Source organism: Sceloporus occidentalis, unplaced genomic scaffold (assembly GCF_023333645.1).
Source record: "Sceloporus occidentalis isolate IW3139 unplaced genomic scaffold, rSceOcc1.0.p SCAF_6, whole genome shotgun sequence".
Classification (NCBI taxonomy): Eukaryota; Metazoa; Chordata; class Lepidosauria; order Squamata; family Phrynosomatidae; genus Sceloporus; species Sceloporus occidentalis.
In genome coordinates this window covers 30,028,185-30,049,787 of record NW_028316986.1, presented here as the reverse complement: position 1 = coordinate 30,049,787, position 21,603 = coordinate 30,028,185, and the positions used below count along the sequence as shown (strand labels likewise).

The 21,603-nt window shown below is 42.1% G+C and overlaps 1 protein-coding gene across 1 annotated transcript; it reads right to left on the bottom strand.

The window, feature by feature from the left end:
* Positions 1-1,158: 1,158 nt before the first annotated feature.
* On the bottom strand, positions 1,159-21,113 carry COX7A2L (cytochrome c oxidase subunit 7A2 like). Its single transcript, XM_089529193.1, has 3 exons — positions 20,946-21,113; positions 2,628-2,762; positions 1,159-2,012 (listed from the first exon to the last, which is right to left on the bottom strand). The coding sequence occupies exons 1-3, from the start codon at positions 21,015-21,017 to the stop codon at positions 1,869-1,871; spliced, it is 351 nt and encodes a 116-aa protein (XP_089385319.1). The 5' UTR covers positions 21,018-21,113; the 3' UTR covers positions 1,159-1,868.
* Positions 21,114-21,603: the final 490 nt, after the last annotated feature.

Sequence of the window (21,603 nt, the reverse complement as noted above, 5' to 3'; positions counted from 1 at the left end):
ATTTTTGAATGACAATGCTAGCATTTTATTTAATAACCAATGTAGAACATACTACTTGGTCTTCTATTGGACAATGTGTCCTTTCCAAAATACTCTGTATTTTAGGTACAGGCAATTGATTAATATTTTAGAGATTGTTTTTCTTATAGGGTCAGGGACAATCTTGTTGGTATTTTAGTGCGTCCACAGCAGCCTTCCCTGATTTTAATTAACATGTATTATTATTATTATGTAGTGAAATATATTGCCTATCATCTCATTCTATATTTCACTTCCCTGTTGTAATGCAGGAACAGGGAACCTGCAGCTGGCCTAAAGCTTATTTTGCTATTGTCTGTAATCAGTGAATTGAACTGTAGTTTGCAGTCCAAAAAGTTGACACATCTTATAAATTCTGTTCCTTTCCATTCATGCTTGCTTTACTACAAACACAAGAAAATCAAAATAGGATGCAGCTTATCATTTATTATTCTTTATTTGCTTTTTCAAAATTATGATGCCTTATCTGAGTGGTACCCATGGTGATGTGAGTGATAGTTCTGCATCTGTTCAGATAACTGATGCAGAACTGTGGTAGATAAATTGTATACCATGCAGTGAGGTGGCAGCAAAAATCCCAGAAGAAAATTTGATTTGAAGTAAACAAGGAAATGAGTGAGACTGGGACAGATGTATTTGTTCATCCAAGCAGAAGTCCAAGAGAGAGGGCTTGAGTAAAACCTAAGAAACTCTCACCCATTATAAGGAATGCAAGGGAAAAAAAGAAATGAAAAAAAAATAATTAAGATAAAATAGGGAGGGAGCATTTGAAAACAAAACAGGGAAACTTGAGATTTGCAAAGGAATGAAATTGAATACTTTAAACTGCAAAAAAAAGATTCTGTTCAAATATGCATTTTGCATGTTGTCATATATAATTAAGCCACACTTTCATATCTATTCTACTAATTTTGTTCCACTCTGTTTATCACCACTAGCTCACTGGAGTAAATTTGATAGATATTAAATACAACTTATTTACTATAACTTGGCTGTCATACATTTGGGAAACATTGGGTCATTTATAACGATCATGTAGTTCATTTCCACTATCAAAACTCAAAAGCAAATCATATAAAGATGTATTTCATATTTTCTATTAAAAAGACAAGACAAATCTGAAATGACCCAGTATTTATTTCAATGTTTAAACAAAACAAACTTCATTACAGAGAGATTGGACCAGGGAAGGATGGTGGAGTTAGTGCTGCCACACTGTATCCATCTTCATGACAACACTGTATTTCCAAGAGATGGGCTAACAAAGTGTACAGATTTTCAGAGAAAGAAAGTTATCTGCTCATTAAGGTAGCATTTGACAAAAGAAAAAGCAACTCTACTCAGAGCATTCAACAGAATTTGAGGCCAACCACTGTATTCTTATGAAATGTGTGAAGAAAAATAATTTATCTGCCATTTTGGATTGAGCCAGTATCATGATTTTGCTTCTGTAAGTCAACCCTTTGCCCTTGTTCCTGAGAGGCAGGGAGGGTGAAGTAAAGACATATATCAACATAACTTCATTTCCAGTTCCCATCATGAACTTGCCATGCCTTGCTCTTTGGAACATACACAGACCATTCTCTATTTCATAGTGAAAGGTGCCAAGAATGCAGAATGACACTGGAAACTGTGGCTTTTCCCCACCACCTGGTACTAATTTTGCTCTCCTCTTCCTAAATATTGAAATGTCATTATTCTCCTAAATTATCTTCCTTAATCTCAATATGGAATCTCTGCTACAGTCACATGACTGAAGTGGAACAGCGGAGAGTTAAATGCAAACTCTCCTTCTAGAGGATAGTAACCAGCCCTCATTGGTCAGATATTCACTTCTGTCTTTTTGGATGGGCAGCCATGTAGAGAGCTATCAGACAGTAGATGGTCCCTCCTATTGTTAGTGCCATTGTGGTCCGGTAAAGAAGCTGATCAGGAAGGCCCCGTTTCAAATGCACCGGCAAACCATCAGGCTTCTGTTAGTAAAACAGACATGATATAAACATTAAGAAATTCATATACACTTTAATCCCAAGTGACTTACTGAAACCCCAATCCAGAAAGGAAAATTTATTTGTGCCAAGCTTGACCAGCAACTATGAAACTGAGGACGTCTGTCTGCTTGTCTTTTGGGAATCAAGCAATGCATCTAGGGAAGGGGTGGGAACCTTGCAGCCCTCCTGATGCTGTTGGACTGCAACTCTTAACAGTCCTCATCATTATGCTGGTCAGGGCTGCTACACTTGCAGTCTAGGAACATCTGGTGTGTTTTTATGTGCCTTTCAGTCACCTGAGAACTGCACAATTCCCACTTCCGGACTCTCCCCTCCCCCCTGCATAGGGTAAAAAGCATGTATGCTTGAGCCCCATTAGATATAATGGGGCTCATGTGCTCACCATTCTCCCATTCTCCTGGCGGCTTCCGCATAAGCTGGAAGCCATCTATAACAAGCTCACGTATGGCATGGGCTCACTGTAGAATTGTGTCATAAAAATGTAGAGTGCAAAACCTAAGAAGTGCTAACTATCAATTACACTAAGAACACAATGTGAACCTTCTAAATTTTTCTAAAAAATAATATTCTTCTCACCTGAAAGAACTTCTGTAGTTCTGGTACCTTGTTTTTACCCCAAAACTCAACTGTTGGTGGTGCTTCTGAGGCAATTTTTGTTGGTGTTCCAAAGATGAGAGGTGGTGATTCCACAGATGTGACTGGCTTGAGTCCCTACATAAATAAGAGAATTAAATTGTTTTATATTTCTGTGGTATGTTTTGGACTGTAGTTGAAAATATTCAAGTTTCATTTCTGTTATGGATGGCAGATGGGTTTAGTAATGCCACTTTTACTCAACATACCATGTGCAATATGTGAAAAATCCACCACCATTTTATAGAGCTGTAGTTAAGGATTATTTAGGTAATGAACATGATCAGAGCACTACTGAGCACTCTTAGTATTACTTGAAAAAGGAAGTTTGGCAGGTACACCTTGTCATACAGGAGTAAAATCAGCCACACCATTAAAAGATTGAAAAAACTCTTCATCTCATCATGCAGCTCTCCCACTTGGGTTTCTGTTGCTCCATATCCTTATACAAAAGGCAAACTACTAAAATCCTAAAATAAGGATAACATTGCAGTTCACTTTGGTGCATACCTGTGGGTCTCAAAACAGTGGCTGGATGTGTGTGTGCAGTGTAATGTAGCATTTAATGCTGCTACAGAACTGGAAAGACTCATCTAATGCATTTATGCTACTCACCTTTAAAGCCCTGCATGGGCTGGCCCCTCTTTATTTAACTGATCTTCTCTCTCCCTACATCTAGGGTTGCCATATCCCGCCTGGGGGCAGGACTTTCCCGGTTTGGGGCGGGTCCACACGGTCCTGCCCTGGTTTGGCCCCGCCCCCGGGACTCCCCCCCCCCCCGCGAGGCCCTGGAGGCAGCTCCACCCCTCCCCGTGGCTGTGTGCCACCCTCCCCACCTCCCTGCCTGGGATAGCCTAGAGAGCAGGTCTTCAGGGAACCTGCCACTCAGAGCTATTGCCAGCCCACTTGGTATATATGTCTTGCAAGAGGCATTACTTTCTAGGTTACAGTGAGAGAAAAAAAAGGCCATAAATCGTTCATGTTGCACTGGGAGTCTAAATGCCTCATCTTTTAAATGTATACCACTCAGTATTCTTGTAATTCTTTATCACAGGATCCTTTTCGAGGCCCTAAACACCTTTACTTGTAATATGCAAATTTCTCCCGAAGCTGACCAATGGGAAAGAAGCAATCAGCCCTCCCCTTGGGTTGGTTTTCAATGGCTTGGTGAAGGAAGCGATTTTGCCTTGCTGGTAAATAGGAAGGGCTTTGGGGTAGCAAAAGGCTGCAGAAATAGTTTGATCCCCCCTTAAACATCCATGGCTCAGTGCTATAGGATTCTGGGAATTGTAGTTTCTTGTGGCACCAGAGCTCTCTTGACAAAAGGAGGCTGAATAGTCCACAGAGCTACAGTTCCCAGGATTCCATAGCCTTGAGGAGGAGGAGGAAAGCTGAGTCAGTGGCCATTAGGTCTGCCTTGGTTTTTTGGGGGTTTTAAATTATTTTTAAAAATATAAAATACTTATTTTATTTTATTAATTTTTATTATTACTTTTTAATTTTTTTAATTTTATTAATTTTTATTATTGCTTGTTTTATTTTATTTCATTAATTTTTTGACTAAAAAGCATGATTATTTATTTATTTATTTATTTATTTATTTATTTATAGGAGTGTTTTGAGCTTTTATTTGGGAATGTGGTGCATTCATTTTGCTTTGCCTTGTCCTCCTTTGTGGTCATTATTTTAGTGTTTTTAATATTGTTGTAAGCAGCCTTGATCTCATTGGAGAGCCAGGGTATAAATAAATTATTATTATTATTATTATTATTATTATTATTATTTAGGTCGCAGAGTTCACTAGGGCCAGAGTCTCCTCAGGAGGACTGGAGTTTTTGGTCCCTGGTTGTGAAGGGAGGACTACATTTCCCAGAGGCCATTGCGCGCAGGGAAGCTCTGAGCATGTGTCTCCATAGCCCTGCTCAGCTCTTGCTTCCATTCAGGGTTATGGCTGAGTGGGCAAAAGCCCTGGCAGGCATTAAAGGGCTGCTATTAGACATCAGTGGGGTCCTTTATGACAGTGGAGGCAAGGAGGCGGAGTCCCCATCCCTGGATCTATAGAGGCTGTCAAAAAAGTAAGTGGGGAGGTGTTTTAGCCCACCTTTTTAGCTCATCACTCCCCCCCGCCCCCCAAAGCCCCTGCCATCCTTCTGGGCAGCTTGCTTATTCTGCCAGAGATGTTGCAGGAGTGTTTGGTTTTTTTCCCTCCAGCAAGCAGGGAGTTTGCATCTACCTTGAACAATTAATGCAGTTTGATGCCGCTTTAATTGTGGTATATGGCATTCTGAGATTTTGTGGATCTGTGGGCTGCTTAGCCTCCTCTCTCTGGTGCCACCACAAAAACTGCAAATCTCTGGGTCCCCCAGCACTCAGTTTTAAAGTGGTGTCAAACTGCATTGTTCCTACAGTGGAGATCAGTGGTCGTCCCCAAACTATGCCTCTTAAGAGATTTTTGGACTTCACTCCCAGAAGCCTCAGCCATGTTAGCCAACAGTCTGGGATTCTGGGAGCTGAAGTCTCAAATCCCTTAAAGGGCACAGTCTGGGGACCACCGGTATAGCTATATCCTATGGCTGCCTCTGCTCTGCAGAAACCATCCAGCCTGACACTACTTTGCCATGGCTCAGTGCTATGGCACTCTGGGATTTTGTAGATTTGTGGGCTGCTTGGCCTTCTCTTTTTCTCTGGTGCCACAAGAAACTACAGACGCCAGGATTCCCTAGCACTCAGCCATGGCAGTTTAAAGTGGTGTCAAACTGCATTGTTTCTACAGTGTGGATTCACCCTATGGCTGCCCTGCAGAAATCACCCACTCTGAGACCTCTTTGCAGACAGCAACCCTGTCATGGGGTTTTCTGGGCAAGTTTTTTTCTGAGGGGATTTGCCATTGCCATCCTCTGTGGCTGAGAGAGTGTGACTTGCCCACGGTCACCCACTGGGCTTACATCACATGGCTGAGCCAGGATTCAAACCCTGACCTCCACAGTCATAGTCCAACACTCAAATCACTACACCACACTCACAGTTTGATTATTTTATTTCATTAATTTTTATTATTGCTTGTTTTTTATTTTATTAGATTAATTTTTATTATTAAATATATACACCCCTGCCTTGTTTTTTATTTTTTCCGCATTATTTTTTATTATTAAATATATGCAAGTGCATTTTCTGTGTATTTATGGCGCTTTGAATGCTAACAAGTCTGCCTTTCCTGGACAATTATAGTGATGATGATGATGATGATGATGATGATGATGATGGTGATATTGATATCAACAAGCCTCTGAAGCACGGCCAATGTAAGTTGCTGTGATTTTTACAAACTCATGCGCAGTGAAGAAAAACCACCGTCCCTTGACCAAGTACGCACTTCTGAGAAGTACAGTTGAACCCGAGGGCAGGTACATTTCTGCCATCTGTCTAGGAATAATGCCAAAATGTCCTCCATTTTGATCATGCCTAAAAAACATGCATTTATATTAACATTTTAAAAAAATCCTCAATTTTTTGCGCGTCCTCCATTTTTTAAAAACCGTGTCCTACATTTGAAAATGTTGCCCTACATTTGTCCCAGTTTGGAGGTCCTGACTTATGGCAACCCTACCTACATCCCTACTCGCACTGTCTGCTCTGGTAGCCAAAGTCTCCTCTCTCAACCCAGGATCTTCTCTGCCCCATCCCGGATCCGTCCCTTCTCTCTTGCTGCCCCTCATTCCTGGAACCTTCTTCCTCTGCATGCACGGCTCATCACTTCCCTAACCAGCTTTAAGGCTGAGCTGAAAACCATATTGTTTAGGGAAGCGTTCTCAGGGAATCTGTGATTGTCATCCTGCTGTCTGATAATATTTGATGTGATGTGATTTGTTTTATATTTGATGTTTTTAATTTTTTTTTCTTTTCTAAATGGTAATTTTATCTATTCCTTTTAATTGTTATTATCTTAGAATGTACGCCTTGGGCAGGCTTTTATATTCTCTTTAATTTTACCGACTTTGTACAGCACTGTGTATAATTATAGTGCTTTAGAAATAAAGTTTAATAATAATAATGTTCAAATTACTTTGAACATGGATGACTTAAAGAAATCACCTTCTATTTCATAGCACTGTTGATAATATGATGGGATGGGAGGAAGCATGTATGCTTCCCAGAGCACCACAGAGAAAAGGCAGAACAAACAAAAGAAGAGAGAGAGAGCTGGAATCCTGCATCAGAAAATGTAAATCTTGCATGTAGCAAAGTACGTATCCTAGTGTTGCTATTCCCAAACCCAACCTTAAAGTGAGAAAGCCCCCTCTCCATCAGGCTTTTTTCATGGCATTCGAGAGTGGGTGATTAGCACAGAGGTGTCCACCTATCTTAATGTACACACTGCAACAGGGACCCTGAGGGACCTCCAAGATGTGTTTAGGTGGTCCATGCAGATGACTCCTGTGTCTAGGATTGTACCTTGAAACATTCTCAACACCCACTGGAATGCACACACCTATTTATTTATGACAAATGAGTTTTTTTCCAGCATTTAGCCCTTATCCCCAGAAGTTTTGAACACAACTGTGAACATTCCTTAAGGAAGATGAATTCAATTAAGAGCTGAAAGCGCTGTCTTTGCAAGGCAGTGCGTCTTCATTTATGCATTCAAGCATTGCTGATGAAAAGCCAAGATGTAGTTAATTCTAGATGGCTTTGCTTCACACACAGGGAATTTACAACCCACTTACTCCTGAGCAGTTCTACTGAATTTAATAGGTCTGCACTGAAGTAAAATGTCTACGAAGCGCATCCAAAATTACCTTCAAAGTCTCTGCCTTATTATGCCAGACAGCAAATGTGAACACAATATGTTTCATATCAAATTTGCATTCTAACAAGGCTAATAACTGCATGCTTAGAATGAGTGTCTACTAATTACTTTCTGTTTGTTCATCTATCAAATTGTCTGCCAATCAATGACTTTTGATAAAAACAGTTTTCATGTGTCAGGGTAACATTATTTGAAACTATTTATGTTCTGTCTTGTTTGTTTGTGCTTTTTTTAAAAAAAAACACAGTATGGATTTTGTTCACCGCTAGATATGAGATTTTTTTACCAAGTTAGCAACCATAGTTAATCTCTATGTTCACACATTCAGAATTCAGAAATATAGCCTATGATTAGGTGTATTTTGTAGATTCGTTCTGTACATGTACAGATAATACATTAAACTGTGACACCCCCCTTTGACTATTCCACGAGGTGCTATGAAAGCACAGAATGATCTGCATAGTGAGAAGCAACTGTATTACAATAAACTGAGAATGAAGCATGGTGTTTCCAAGAGAGAAGTGAGAGGGCAATCTAGATGGAAGAAACCCATAACATGTGCTTTGTAATCTTGGCAGTAAGAGACAAAAGGATACAGAGCAAGATGCCAGGTGGGAGGCTGAGGAGCAAGACAGCCTAAGAAAGGAAAGAACAAGGAGAACCCATCAAAATGGTCATAGAAGGAAAAAAGGAGTGGGCCAAGAAGCTATTACTTGGATCAAGGGTGAGTAAAGGAGACCTAAGCAAAACAGGACAGAGGAACAAAGCTGAGAGACAAATAGCAACAGTGACAAATATTTGCACATAACATAGCAGCTCAAAAAGATGTGGACTGCTTGCAAGAAGGTTTGGTATACTGAACTGGATCCAGATTCAGGCACAGACAACTGGAATGGGGAAAGTACACTCCCCAAACTATTCCATATGGCAGTCTTCCAGCTGACTTGCTGGTCCTTCCAGTAGATAGTTCCCTGATCATTTAATGCTTTATATGTAAAATCTAGCAGCCTAAATTGGGCCAGAAGCCTGTCCGTAGTCACTGCTATGTTTGGTGAGAATATGCTTACATCCTCCGATGCAATTATAAGAGGAAGAGCACTATTTTGCACCACTTGAAACCTTTGTGTCATCTCCAAGGGCAACATGCCGTAAAGCATATTATAATATTCAGACTTGGAAATCAGAAAAAGATTGGTCAGTCTGACAAGTTCTTTAGCCAGAAAGTCACTGAAGTCTTAAAAAGCAAAACTTTGTTCCAGGTAATCAAAAAGGTCCTAACTTAATAAAGCGGAAATGTAGATTAATTTCCCTTAGATATGAAAGTTTTCCAACAACATATCCTCCATTTTTTCTGGATCCAACTTTAACATATTTACCCATATCCACTTGAACATATCCTCTGAAAAGTAGTTTAGGCTGAGATGATTGCTCCCAGGTAATGAAATTCAGTAATAGATTCCATCAGTGTTGTTTATACACAATCCAAGGGGCCAAATAATCTCTCTCTTGAAAGAAAATTAGTATGGACTTTGAATTTTCATTTCACTCTGTCTCAGCTATGGCAACTAGGAAATCTCAGATTTTTAGGATTACATTAAGACCTGTCCTAACCACAACAACCCACATCTCTCCAATACTAGCACATGGTAGTGTGCTGCCATACTTAGTAGTGCCTTTGTATACTTAACATCAGCCTGGTTTGAACACTTCCACGTTCAAAGGTCTGCTTTAAAAGAGATACATGAATCATCTACTTGCATTCAATGAGCTATCATTTTCTTAATATTTGCTGAATATAAGTTTAGATTTTGTTTTCTAATTAATTAGGAAGTATTGGATTTTGCTGTGTAAGTGAATATAACTTTATGACTATATAACTCCCTCCATAACTGTCATCCTCCGGCCTGCGAGGAGTTGACCAGGCAGGCCCAGCTCCATCAGGGTAGCCTGGAAGAAGAGACTCCTCCCTCCATAACTGTCATATTCTGGCCTGCGAGGGAGTTGACCAGGCAGGCTCAGCTCCATCAGGGCTAGCCTGGAAGAAGAGACTCCTCCCTCCATAACTGTCATCTTCCGGCCTATGAGGGAGTTGACCAGGCAGGCCCAGCTCCATCAGGGCTAGCCTGAAGAAGAAGAGTCCTCCCTCTAGTCCATCTGCCTTGGTCCAGGCCTCAGAGGGAGAGAAGAATGCTGGACCTGATCCCCTCCCCCCCTCACCATTCCCTTCTCCTTTTGTGCCGTGTCTTTTTAGATTATAAGCCTGAGGGCAGGGAACCATCTATTATCCCCTCTGTTGTAAGCCGCCCGGATTCCCAGTGACTGGGCAGCATATAAATAAATCCTATTATTATTATTATTATTATGACTGTTTTTGAAAAGTCTTTTCTTAATGACAATATGTTTTACAAATGCTGTTATCGGCTTGTAACAGGAACAACACATTCCTGCAGTGCTCCCCATTCCTGGAAAAATAGGGTTTCATTGGATGTTTTTTTTAAAAAATGGCATGGAAGGCAATTCTGTCATGTCTTGAGGTCCTTCTAGGCCACAGCCAAAGCTAAGTGTTTTTGCTTTGTTTGTTTTTTTAACAGGAAAACAACCAGTCCAGTTCACTTCCTGTTTTTAAAAACAATTTAGGAGGCCAAACACATGGCAAAATTGCCATTTCCCACATCCATTGTGCAGCATGAGGGCATATAGGCCAAATCCCAAAATGTTTTTTTTGGGGGGGGGGGAATTGGAGGTGCTGGGGAATCAAAAGTAGCTTTGGTGGCTGCATGTGGCTCTTACTTCTCCACCTATGGTTAGCCCTATGAAACCAAAACATTTAGGAGCATATCTTTTCCCTGCTAGCACATTCATTTGTCTTTATGGAACTCCTTGTCCCTACAGCTACCAGTCAAGTAGCTAAATAAAAGGCTATAACAATAGACAGATCAGACATCATCTCAATTTAACTACCTTACGTTTGGGGAAAGCTCAGTAATGTAAACTTCAGAGGAATCCCCTTTCCTTAATATATTTAATATTAGTGATATTGATCTATCACGTCTGAATGAATCATGATCAATCCTAAATCAAGACAAAGATTTTTAATCCTCTCAATCTTGAAAGCTAAAGCTTTCTTGTCTGCATCTGTGACACTGTCATGGTCAGATAGTTATTTGGTTAATCTTGGATTAGCTGTATGAATCTCCAGAGGTGTAGATGACTGGTTAAAATTGTCTTCTCCAGGCACCTAACCCATTTATTTGTATGTGCCTGGGGATGTTCCTGCCTCATTAGTGGGCAGTACTATAGGATCATACTCTGTTCTGCAGAATATGGAAATAGCTTGGATGGTAGCCCTAAGTAGACTCTCCCCACTGATAGACCCAGGTCATCTCCTCAGTTTCATAAGGAACTGACCTTGCTGAAAGCGGAGGGACAATAGGTGGTGCCCCATAGTGAAAAATTCTAGACAAATCAGACTGAGCACAGATTAGATTCCAACTATTGCTGCAGTGAGGTCAACAATGGAAGCTTGCTTCTCTGTCACCATCACACCAGTATGGAATACAATAGTAGTGTCTTTCTGCAACATACAGGGTCATGGGGGAAGCAGGAGCAATCTGTAGCTATGAGCAATTTGCTTTATTCTATAATAAAATTGTTTGCTCTTCCTTGACTCAGAATCCAGTATTGGGGCAGGTCAGATTGATATAGCTTTGGCAACTGCTTCTCAGTTTGTACTCGGTTAATCACAGGTTCTACATCCTGGGGATGCAGACAGGATAGCTGGGGGAGGGAGGACTATTTATTTGTCCTTTACCCACGTATTAAATTGACTAAGGTGGGATTGATGCCATTACTAAGGGAGATGATGCCTCTTTGGTAGAGGCACAATTTCTTGCTCCAAGGCAGAGTGGATAAAACTCAATTTTTAAAAAAAATCAGATTTTTAAAACTTTAATTTGTATTTTTTAATTTAACTTTTAAATTAAGTATTTTTGAGGATTAAGCTATTTAAAGGTTGTTTTCTATTTAAGATGCATTATGGTTCAAAGTTTATTCATCATGAAATTGGGATTAGTTTTTAATTAAGTAGCATGAGAATATACAGTATATTCAGGCAGTTTAAATATTTTGGTAAATGAATTCTATTAATCCAGAGGTTTATGTAAGATTATTGGGCCACTTTTCAATTTAGAGGATATTACAACAAATGCTTGGTTTTACAGTTCTCAACACTGTGGATTTGTGTCTGTATAGATCACAATCCCGTTTTTCTTTTGCAAATCTATGTACACAGAATCAATCCCTTACCTCTTAAACACTGAGTTTAAAAACATTCAATAAACAGATTGTTGGGAGACTGGAAGTGGAATAGATCTGCAGAAGAAGCTGAGTATGAGGACGAAGGGGGCGACAGTAAAAATGGAAGTGAAACCTTTTGAACAGAATACTCAACATGTCTTTGGATTATTGTTTTAGTTAATTTAAACTGCTGTTATTAAGATAAGTATTATTTTTCTCCTTCCAATAAAGTACAGCAGAAGAGTTGTCCAAATACAAATTATTAACCTGTTAAACTGGAGATAGTCCACTTCACAATAATTTCATAATTATCTGTCTATTATATGATTCTATCAGTATAACTAAATCAGTATTTTTATATAACTATGAAACTAATCTGAAAAGTTATTATTCTAAAAATGAAACTCTAAATTGGGTAAATATGTATTAGGCTTCTTACAGCATGGAAAAATACCCTTTTCTCTTGGGGGGGAGAGAAATCACATGATTAAACCGAGTCTTTCCGAGTAGTGATTTTAATTAAATCCACTCTGATATATATATATGGCGGGTTACAAACTGCCATTAAAGTACGGACTCAGTCCGTACTAGAGTTAGGAAGGTGCTCCGCACCCCCCTAACCCGAGTATGGACTGAGTCCGTACAAAATGGCGGCCCCCCTTCCACATGGGGGCCGCCATGACGACGTCACGACCGCGCCGCCTCTACACGGGGCGGCGTGGACGTGACGTCGTCGGTCCACGCGAGGGCGCCTAGGGTGCCCTTTCCGCGGACCAGGAAGGAGCTATGTTTCGGAGCTCCTTCCTGGTTTGCGGCGACGCTTTGCTTCGCTGGGCACAGTCTTCTGACGGCTGCGCCCAGCAAAGCAATGGAGAAAGGGGCCAAGCGGCCCCTTTCTCCTTCTCCCCGCCGCCGCGGGGTGTCCTTGGGGCTTGAAGCCCCAAGGACACCCCTTTTCAGGCTGCGGGGAAGCGGCGTTTTGCTGCTTCCCCGCAGCCTGAAAAGCAGCGGATCAGGGCCTCAGCGGCTGCCGCTCTACACGCTGAGGCCCCGATACACCGGGGAAAGGGGCGGGTGCAGACCGCCCCAAATGGGCGGTCTATAACCCGCCCATATATATATGAGATCAAGAAAGTCTAGCGTGGCACTGCAGCATCTAAATGATTTCTGGATTCATTTCAAACAGGGTTTGGGATTGGAAGAGTATGTGGGAGTAATTCTGCTTTGGTTTCCTTGTTGGATGGATCATGCAAGGGATTAGATGGATGAATTGGTGATACCAGTTCTCTACTATTGCAGCACAGACTCCAGTGGATAGAGAAAACTCTCTGAAGTCAAAACAAACTTGCTGAAGTCAAGTAACATTGTACAGTGGGCCCTCCCCTTACGTGCGCGATCCATTCCAGACCGCCCCCCTGCATAAGCGGAAATCCATGTATGCTTGCACCCCATTGGAAACAATGGGGTGCGTGTGGGTGCCGGCACACACACCATTGCTTTTATCATCACATGGCTTCCGCGTAAGCTGGAAGCCACATATAGTGTGCCTGTGTAAGGAGCGGGCGTACTTTACCCTGTAAATGTTCCATGATCAACTTAGGAAGACAAAACAGTTTCTATAGTTTTTTTGGGCTTTGTGCCCATGTTCCAGAGTTTCTTCCTGACGTTTCGCCAGCATCTGTGGCTGGCATCTTCAGAGAATGCTTTTGACTTCACAAAAGTTTCTGTTTTATCTTTGGAAGAAATATTGCAAATGCTTTTAAAAATGTGCTAAGATAAGAAACAATGGATGGCAATGTGGCATGCAGCATCACGCTGCCTTGGGGGTGGAGCCAGGGCATGCATCTTGTAGATGCTATGACCTGACTCCACCCCCAACCCGGCCCAAACTGCCGATCTGCACAGGGCCTAAGACAGCAAAACGTCTTAGGGGAAATCCATTTCTAAAAGCCTGTAGTAGGAGGGAGGAAGCTACCTCCCCCCTTCTCACTTTTGACAGTGGTTTATTTTTGTTCATCTCCCTGAGTGGCTTCAAATAAAGGGAGAGTATCTCTGGGAGTTCTAGGCCTGAACATGGGTTTGCTAGGGGAGCAAAATGACACTGAATCCAACAGATCCAAGAGCATCCCTGGAGCATCCCACTTTGAGATCTGTTGCAGTGGAGAACACTAGTGGCAACCACTATATGCCTACAAAGCATTCTGCCTGCTGTCAACTTCCAGGTGGATAAGTCACCCCATCAGCATAGCACTTGATCAACAGAAAGAACCAATCCATTCTTATCCCCTCTGCTATCCTTCAGAAGTGGCTAGGATTTTTCATCTAGCAATAAAATATATTCTGTCATGCAATGATCTCTGTTGCCAAATAGGTTATAAAGCTCCCAACTTGTGGGTCGTGACCCCTTTGAGGGTCATATCACCCTTTCACGGGTCGCCCACTTTGGGCTCACCCCTCCTCCTCCAGGGATGCCAAGCCTCCTCTGGCTTGCCGCCACTGCTTTGATCGTGCGGGGCCTTAGCCCAGCATGGCAGACTCACGGCTGGAAGTCCTGCCCCAGCCTCCCAACAAATCAAGGAGGCTGCTGGCCGGAAAAAAGGATGGGGCTTCCAGCTGCAAAGGCCGCTGGGACTTGTAGGCAGCCAGAAGTCTCACCCCTTCTTGGCCTCCCAACCAATCAGGAAAGCCGCTGGCTGGAAGAAGGGGCAGGGCTTCCAATCACAAGGGGGTTACAGCATTAGAAAGGTTAGGAACCACTGATTTAGAGTGTCCTAGGAATTTCTATCAATGCAGAAAGGTACAGCCATACTTCACTCCCAAGGGCTTGAGGACACCATGCAAATGTTGAAGGGTTCTTTCCTCCTTAATTTCATCCTGGTGGACAAATGAAAGGATTAATTTAAATGTAGATTCTCTCTAGGGTATATTGCTAATAAGGTACAATTTTAAGCCTTTGGTGCATCATAGGAGTATCTATCAATGTAAAAAAAAAAATGGAACCGTATTTGACTCTCAGGAGTATTTCAGAATGCTCATTCAACTGTGGGCTGAACAGAGCATGGCAGATGCTCCATGGCTTCCATTGTGATGCGCTTACTGTTCTATGGCAGTTAAGGCACTTAAATGGAGAAGGGCATTTGTTGATCAGCAAATTTCTTTGGTCAGCCTTGGCATTCAAGAGAGTGGGCCAATTGGTGGAAAGGAGGAGGAAAGGCTGGCGGGAGAGAATGGATTCATGTCAACTTTATTTTTATTTTTTAATAACTTCAAAGGAAAGCACCAGAAGGTAAGTGATGTACAAGAATGAAACGTCTGAATGAAGAACACTGAAGAATAACAGACAATGTCTCAACAGAAGGTGACTTCAAGCAAACTGTCACAAGGTAAGTGTTGTGCAGAATATTTAAGAATTATTTCAGCAAAAGTGATCTTCAAAGAAACCATCACAAGGACTGAAGCTCCAGAATACAAGAAAGCTGGGAATATCTGAGTGCAGCATCCCATCACTCACTACAAGGTGAAGTTTTGGTTCTAAAAATTCTGGAAGCCATTTGCAACCTCACTCTTCCTTTTCAGGCACTATAAACATGCATAATAAATTGTTTTCTTTCCAGCATATCAGGCTCCTGCAAATGAATGAGGTGAGGTCATTGTGAAATCCCATGAATTCATGAAAACATCTCGACAGAAGTTAAAAAAACTATCACAAGGTAAGTGATGTACAAGAATGAAAGCTGTGAATTCATAACATTTAAGAATGATGGACAATGTCACAATAGAAGTTGACTTTAAGGAAACTGTCACAAGGTGAGTGATTTCCAGAAATGAACCCTGTGGATGCAGAACATTTAAAAATGAACGAAAACATCTCAGAGGAAAGCCACAAACCCTGGAGGAATATGGCAACAGCTTGTTTTCATGGATGAAATGCATCAGCAAGATGTCCAGAAGAGAGGAGCATCCAAGGTTCAAAGCCATAATAGTCCCTGAGGTATTCTTACACTTCTTTCTTGACTGTTTGTCCTTCCCTTTCCCTTGTAGTCACTTTTGTTGAAAGACAAAGGTGAACTCCATCATCATTCTGTTTTTGCTTTGCAGCATCCATTCAGATCTTCAGAAGAATGCAAATTATAGGATGAAGACATTTCCCTGGTGATCTCTCCCACCACAACTCCTTTCCTTTCAATTCACTTCTTCCAAACCAGCTATGGAGCCTGGTTTGCTTGGTAGTTGGCATAACTAAGAGAGGATTCCAATCAAGTGTAGCTTCATGAAACCCTCCCCATGGCTGGTAGATATGAATGGTTGAAGCTATGCACCTATTAGAGCCACCAGTTTACCGGGGGGGGGGGGGGGAGGGGGGGGCTTGCTTCAAAAAGTGTGAGTATTCCTTAATCCCAAAGGCTGTCCAGGTAGACGTAGTCCTCCAGGTGAGTATTCTCCACTTCACTTATAGTCGCAGCCACCTTTCTTCAGTTTTTCTGCACACCAACACCTGTGCATTCATACTCTTTCACCTCCATCTTGCAGATTGGGTGACAACAGAAGGACTGAAGCTTAGTATTCAAGAAAGCTGGGAATATCTGAATGCAGCATAATTTCACTCACTACAAGGTGAAGCAAATGCTTTGGTTCTAAAATTTCTGGAAGCCATTTGCAACCACATCCTTCTCTTTTTGGGCACTGTACACACTGCATAATAAATTGTTTTAATTGTGGTATTTCAGGCTCCTGTGGGTGACTGAAGAGAGGTCATTGAGAAAGACCATCTCAACAGAAGTCAACTTCAACGAAAACTATACCAAAGCACAGTAAGTGATGACCAGAAATGAATCATGTGGATGCAAGACATTTGAGAATGACAGACAACATCTGAACAGAAGTTAACTTCAAGGAAACTATCACAAGGTAAGTGTTGTCTACAAATAAACCTGTGGGTGCAGAACATTTAAGAATGAACGTAGACATCTCAGCAGAAGTGATCTTCAAAGAAACTATCAAAAGGACTGAAGCTCCAGAATAAAAGAAAACTAGGAATATCTGAGGTGAAGCAAAAGCTTTGGTTCTAAAAAATTTGGAAGCCATTTGCAACCTCATCCTTTTCTTTGCAGGCTCTTTAAACATATCATAATAAATTGTTTTCTTTCCAGCATAGCAGACTCCTGCAAGTGAATGAGGAGAAGCCCATGAATTCATGTAAACATCTGGACACAAGTCAATTTCAGAAGAAATATTACAAGGTAAGTGATGTGTAGAAATGAACCCTGTGAATCCAGAACATTTGAGAATGACAGACAACATCTTAACAGAATTACAGAATCAGAGAGTTGGAAGAGACCACAAGGGCAATCCAGTCCTTCATGGATGAAACACTCTCCAAGCCCCTCCATCCTCAACCACTCTGCATAGTTCTTTGAGGTTCTGAGCTGTAGCCTCCTTAACTGACTCTATCCATCTGGTATGTGGGGCACCTCTTTTTCTGCTATCCTCTATCATTCAAAGCATTATTGTCTTCTACAGGGAGTCGTGCCTTTTCATAATGTGACCAAAATACGACAGCCTTAGTTTGCTCATCCTGGGCTTTAGGGAGGGTTCAGACTTGATATGTTCCCATATCCATGTCTTCCTGACCATCCATGGTATACTCAGCACTCCTCCCCAGAACAACATCTCAAAATGATATTCCAGCAAGAATTTGCTGATCCATTTTTAAAAAATCCTGCTTCCTAAAATATCGTTAGATACAATAGCAGCATTGTTTATTAAATTTAAATAAAATTCAAAAGAAACATCACGCTGTCCAGACAGGATGGCTTTTCTGTGATGACGATGATGGACTCTGGAAGATGCCAGCATGTCTTCTTCATGGAGAGATGGAAGGAGGGAGTTTCACCATTTGCTTGCATAAGGAAGGCTCTTGCCAACATGCCCAGGGTAGCACTGGTCGCCACTTTTGGGGTCGGGAAGGAATTTTCCTCCAGGGCAGATTGGCCTGAGACCATGGAGGTTTTTTGCCTTCCTCTGGGCATCCTGCAGGGGCCACTTGTTAGGCTGTTCAGGAGATTCATAGGAATCAAATTAAACTTATAATTTTAAAACTTGCCAAACCAAACTTGGTAAATAGATATAACAACCATAATGCAAAATAAAAATCAGAACCTTGGAAATAGTTCTGCTTCTTTCTCTTTTGTTTCTTCATTTTTGTGTTTACAAATACAGTTGGTTGTGCTTCTCTTGGAGTATCATTTGCCCTCCATTTAGATGAAATTTTATGTCACTTCAAAAATCGTAGGGCTTTCCATCTGTTTTTTGTTTTTTAAATTCGGAGGCAGCCCTTCCTAGATAAAAACCTGTAGATGAGCATAGTTGGTCTTTAATCCCTTTACCTGGAGACTTTCACACTACACAGTTACAACACTATGGCCCTATACAGACAGGCCAAAATAAAGCTGTTTTGTGTCACTTTGGAGGTATGTTGTTTAAATGATACATGCATCCTAAGAGTCCAGAAGCCACGCCAAATCCATGCTCCAGTCCTAAGGACCAGAACGTGGTTTTGGCACAGCTTCTGGAGTCTTAGGACACATGCATCATTTACACAACATACCTCCAAAGTGACCCAAAGCAGCTTTATTTTGGCCTATTTGTATGGGCCCTATGATTCCACGGCAATTGCGTGGCTCCATCCAATGGACTATTATTCTTGCCTGCTGAACATCGCTCCAGTGGATGAATCCAATGGTGGAAAATATTTCAGCACCCTCATGGCCCCAGGTTAACAATATTTAGAAAGAGCAAATGGCTGGGCAAATGGGTGTCCTTGTTGTGGGGAGGGAAGGCATTTTGGATCCCTGGAGCTGGAAACTGAAAAGCCCATGATGTGACTCTCCAGGCAGCAGCTCTTCCAATTGCTTCCATAGCACAATAGGTATTTCAGCCATGACAGTGAAAGAAGATGGTTTCATATGAGTTTATCACATGGGACGAATCCCATGCAGAAACTAAATTTAAACTGGAAACAACCCACATTTGCAGGTTGTTTTTCAGACAACTTTCAGAGTTAACCTGAACAGAAAGTTGAAAAAAACCCGCATTTGCGGGATGTTTTTCAGATGAAAGAGAAATGATGCAAAAATAACCTGAAGGTAAAGTCGTCAAAACCAGCTCCTTTTTATTTTTGCTAAATTCTAAAAGTACAAAGGAGCTTTCTGTTTGGATTATTTTTGTGATATTTCTCTTTCATGCCACACATCTGACAAACAAAATCCCGTTTCTGCATGGGATTAGACCAATTTGCCCTCCGTGTGATAAACTGCATAGTCATTTATTAACAAATATCCTTAATGTGCCCTTGGGCGGTAGTGGTACCTTGACCACCTTCTCAGAAACCTCCTGAGAAGCCAGCCATGGATGTTGCCTCACCTTGGTGCCCACTGCTTTGCCAGAGATCCCATAGAACCTCCCAGAAGCAATTTTGGTAATGGCTGAAGGAAAAAAGATGATACACAGTGGCGAACAATAAAGCCCACCCTCAGTGCTTGCCTGCCTGCCCACCTGCCCTTCCTCTAGATTCTTGCTTGCATAAAGGTTCCATTTTCATTTGTAGGATGCTAAACAGTATGACTCTCCATCTTAACTGCTACCACCCTGACCTCGGAAGGAGAGAAAAAGGGCACAACTCCACCATGATTAGCCCCAAAAGCAAAAGAAAGGCCCTCCCTCTATCTTAACTGCTACCACTCTGGCCTTGGAGGGAGATGGACCTGATCCCCTTCCCCACTGCCCTTCTCTTTTTGTGTCATGACTTTTTCTATTGTAAGCCTGAGAGCAATGAACTGTCAAATTATGGGGCTTTCTTGGCAATATTTGTTCAGAGGAGGTTGGATATTGCCTTCCCCTGAGGCTGAGAGAGTGTGACTTGCTCAAATTCACCCAGTGAGTTTCAAGGCTGAGCAAGTACTTGAACCCTGGTCCCCAGAGTCACAGTCCAATCCCAAACCACTGTGGCAGACTGGCTCCTTTCTCTGAAATACAGAGCCATTGTAGCGTAGTAGTTTGAGTGCTGGACTGTGAGTCTAGGGTTCAATTCCCAACTCGGCCAGGCAACCCTTGGGGACCTTGGGGAAGTCACATTCTCTCAACTTCAAAGGAAGACAGTGGCAAACCTCCACTTGCCAAATCTTGCCAAGAAATCCCCATGATAGGTTCACCTTAGGGTTGCCATAAGACAGAAATGACTTGAACGTACACAACAACAAGTGGCGACCCCAAGTCTCCATAAGTTTGAAAGAACTTGAAGGCACACAACAACATCGTCATTTGAATAATATCCTATTAACTTATTATTTAACCTATTACACTGAGCCCTTGGTATCCACTGGGGCTTGGTTCCAGGATCCCCTGTAGACGCCAAAATCCATGGATGCTCAAGCCCTATTACATTCAATGGCACAGTAAAATGGTGTCCTTTATATAAAATGACAAAATCTAGGTTTGCCTTTTGGAATTTATATATCTTTTAAATATTTTCAAGCCAGGGATGGTTGAATCCTTCAATAAAAAGATATGTGTATATGGAGGGCTGACTGTATTACCCTATTAACCTCTGTGTGTGTATTTGCGGAGGTGCGTTCCAGTTGCCTCTCAATTTACAAGGACCCCATGAATTTCACAGGGCTTTCTTAGGCAAGGAATACTCAGAGGTGGTTTTATCAGCCTCCTGCTTTGAAATACAGCTTATAGCTCCTGATCTTTGTTGCTGGTCTCCCATCCAAGTACTAACCAGGGCTGACCCTGCTCAGCTTCCAATATCAGATCAGATGCCTTTGGGGTCCTAGATGTTTAAGCTACATCTGGAATAGTAGTCTAAATAGAAGTAGTTTAAAAAGTAGTAGTTTAAAGCACAGCAGTTTAAATAGTAGTTATAAAAGTAGTTTAAAGCAGAGTAGCTCGAAGGGCAGTTTAAGGACAAGTAGGTTAAAGCGTGCAAGAGAAGACGCCTTCTTGATAAAGCTCCCTTCGCGTTCTCGGGTTACCTTGAGAGAATTGTTCCTCGTGGGGACCCATACACTACTCCCTCCCTGTCTTCCCCTCCCCCGCCCTCAATATGGAGTCAAACGCTGAAGGTCAAGCCCCGACGGAGAGGGGCTGGCAGTTACCTGAGGGGCGTAGGCCGCGGAGGCGCCGGCCCCGACCAGCCTCTGCGTGAAGCCGCTGAACCTGTAATACATGGCGGCGCCCGGGCTCGGCTGCCTCGCTCCTCCGCGCACGCAGCCCCGCTGAATCCCCAGCCTGGCAGCCGGTGCCGACTCGGAAAGGAAAAGGACCCCTCCTGCGACTGGCTTCTTCTTGGCCCTCCCTGTGGAGGGAGGTGTCTACTTAAGTGCCTGAGAGACTGAAACTCCAAAATGAAACCAAGAAGACTCCCTGGGCATTAATGATATTTAATTTTTAAAAGTCAGGGTTTAAATTTGCATATCGTGTGGAAATTTTCTCTATGGACTCCTTTGTGGGGGTAAAAGAAAGCTATTGAGAAACAGGCAATATTGTGGGCAGACTCAAAGGGAACCTACTGCGCCGGCATCTTTCCTAAGAGCATAGAGATAGGAAAATGAAGAATCGCGATACGCTCGGGATAAAAAGAGTATCTGAAGTTAATGTCTGTCACTCTGCTTGCACTTGTTCATTAAATCTATGTCAGTGCTGTCCATTGATTCTTTGGGGGGCGGGGAGAAAGGTCCAAAGCGACCAATCAGCTTCGAGGGAGGCGTTGCTCGTCTCCTGGCAACGGTTGTTAGGGAGACACAAGTTTTTTTT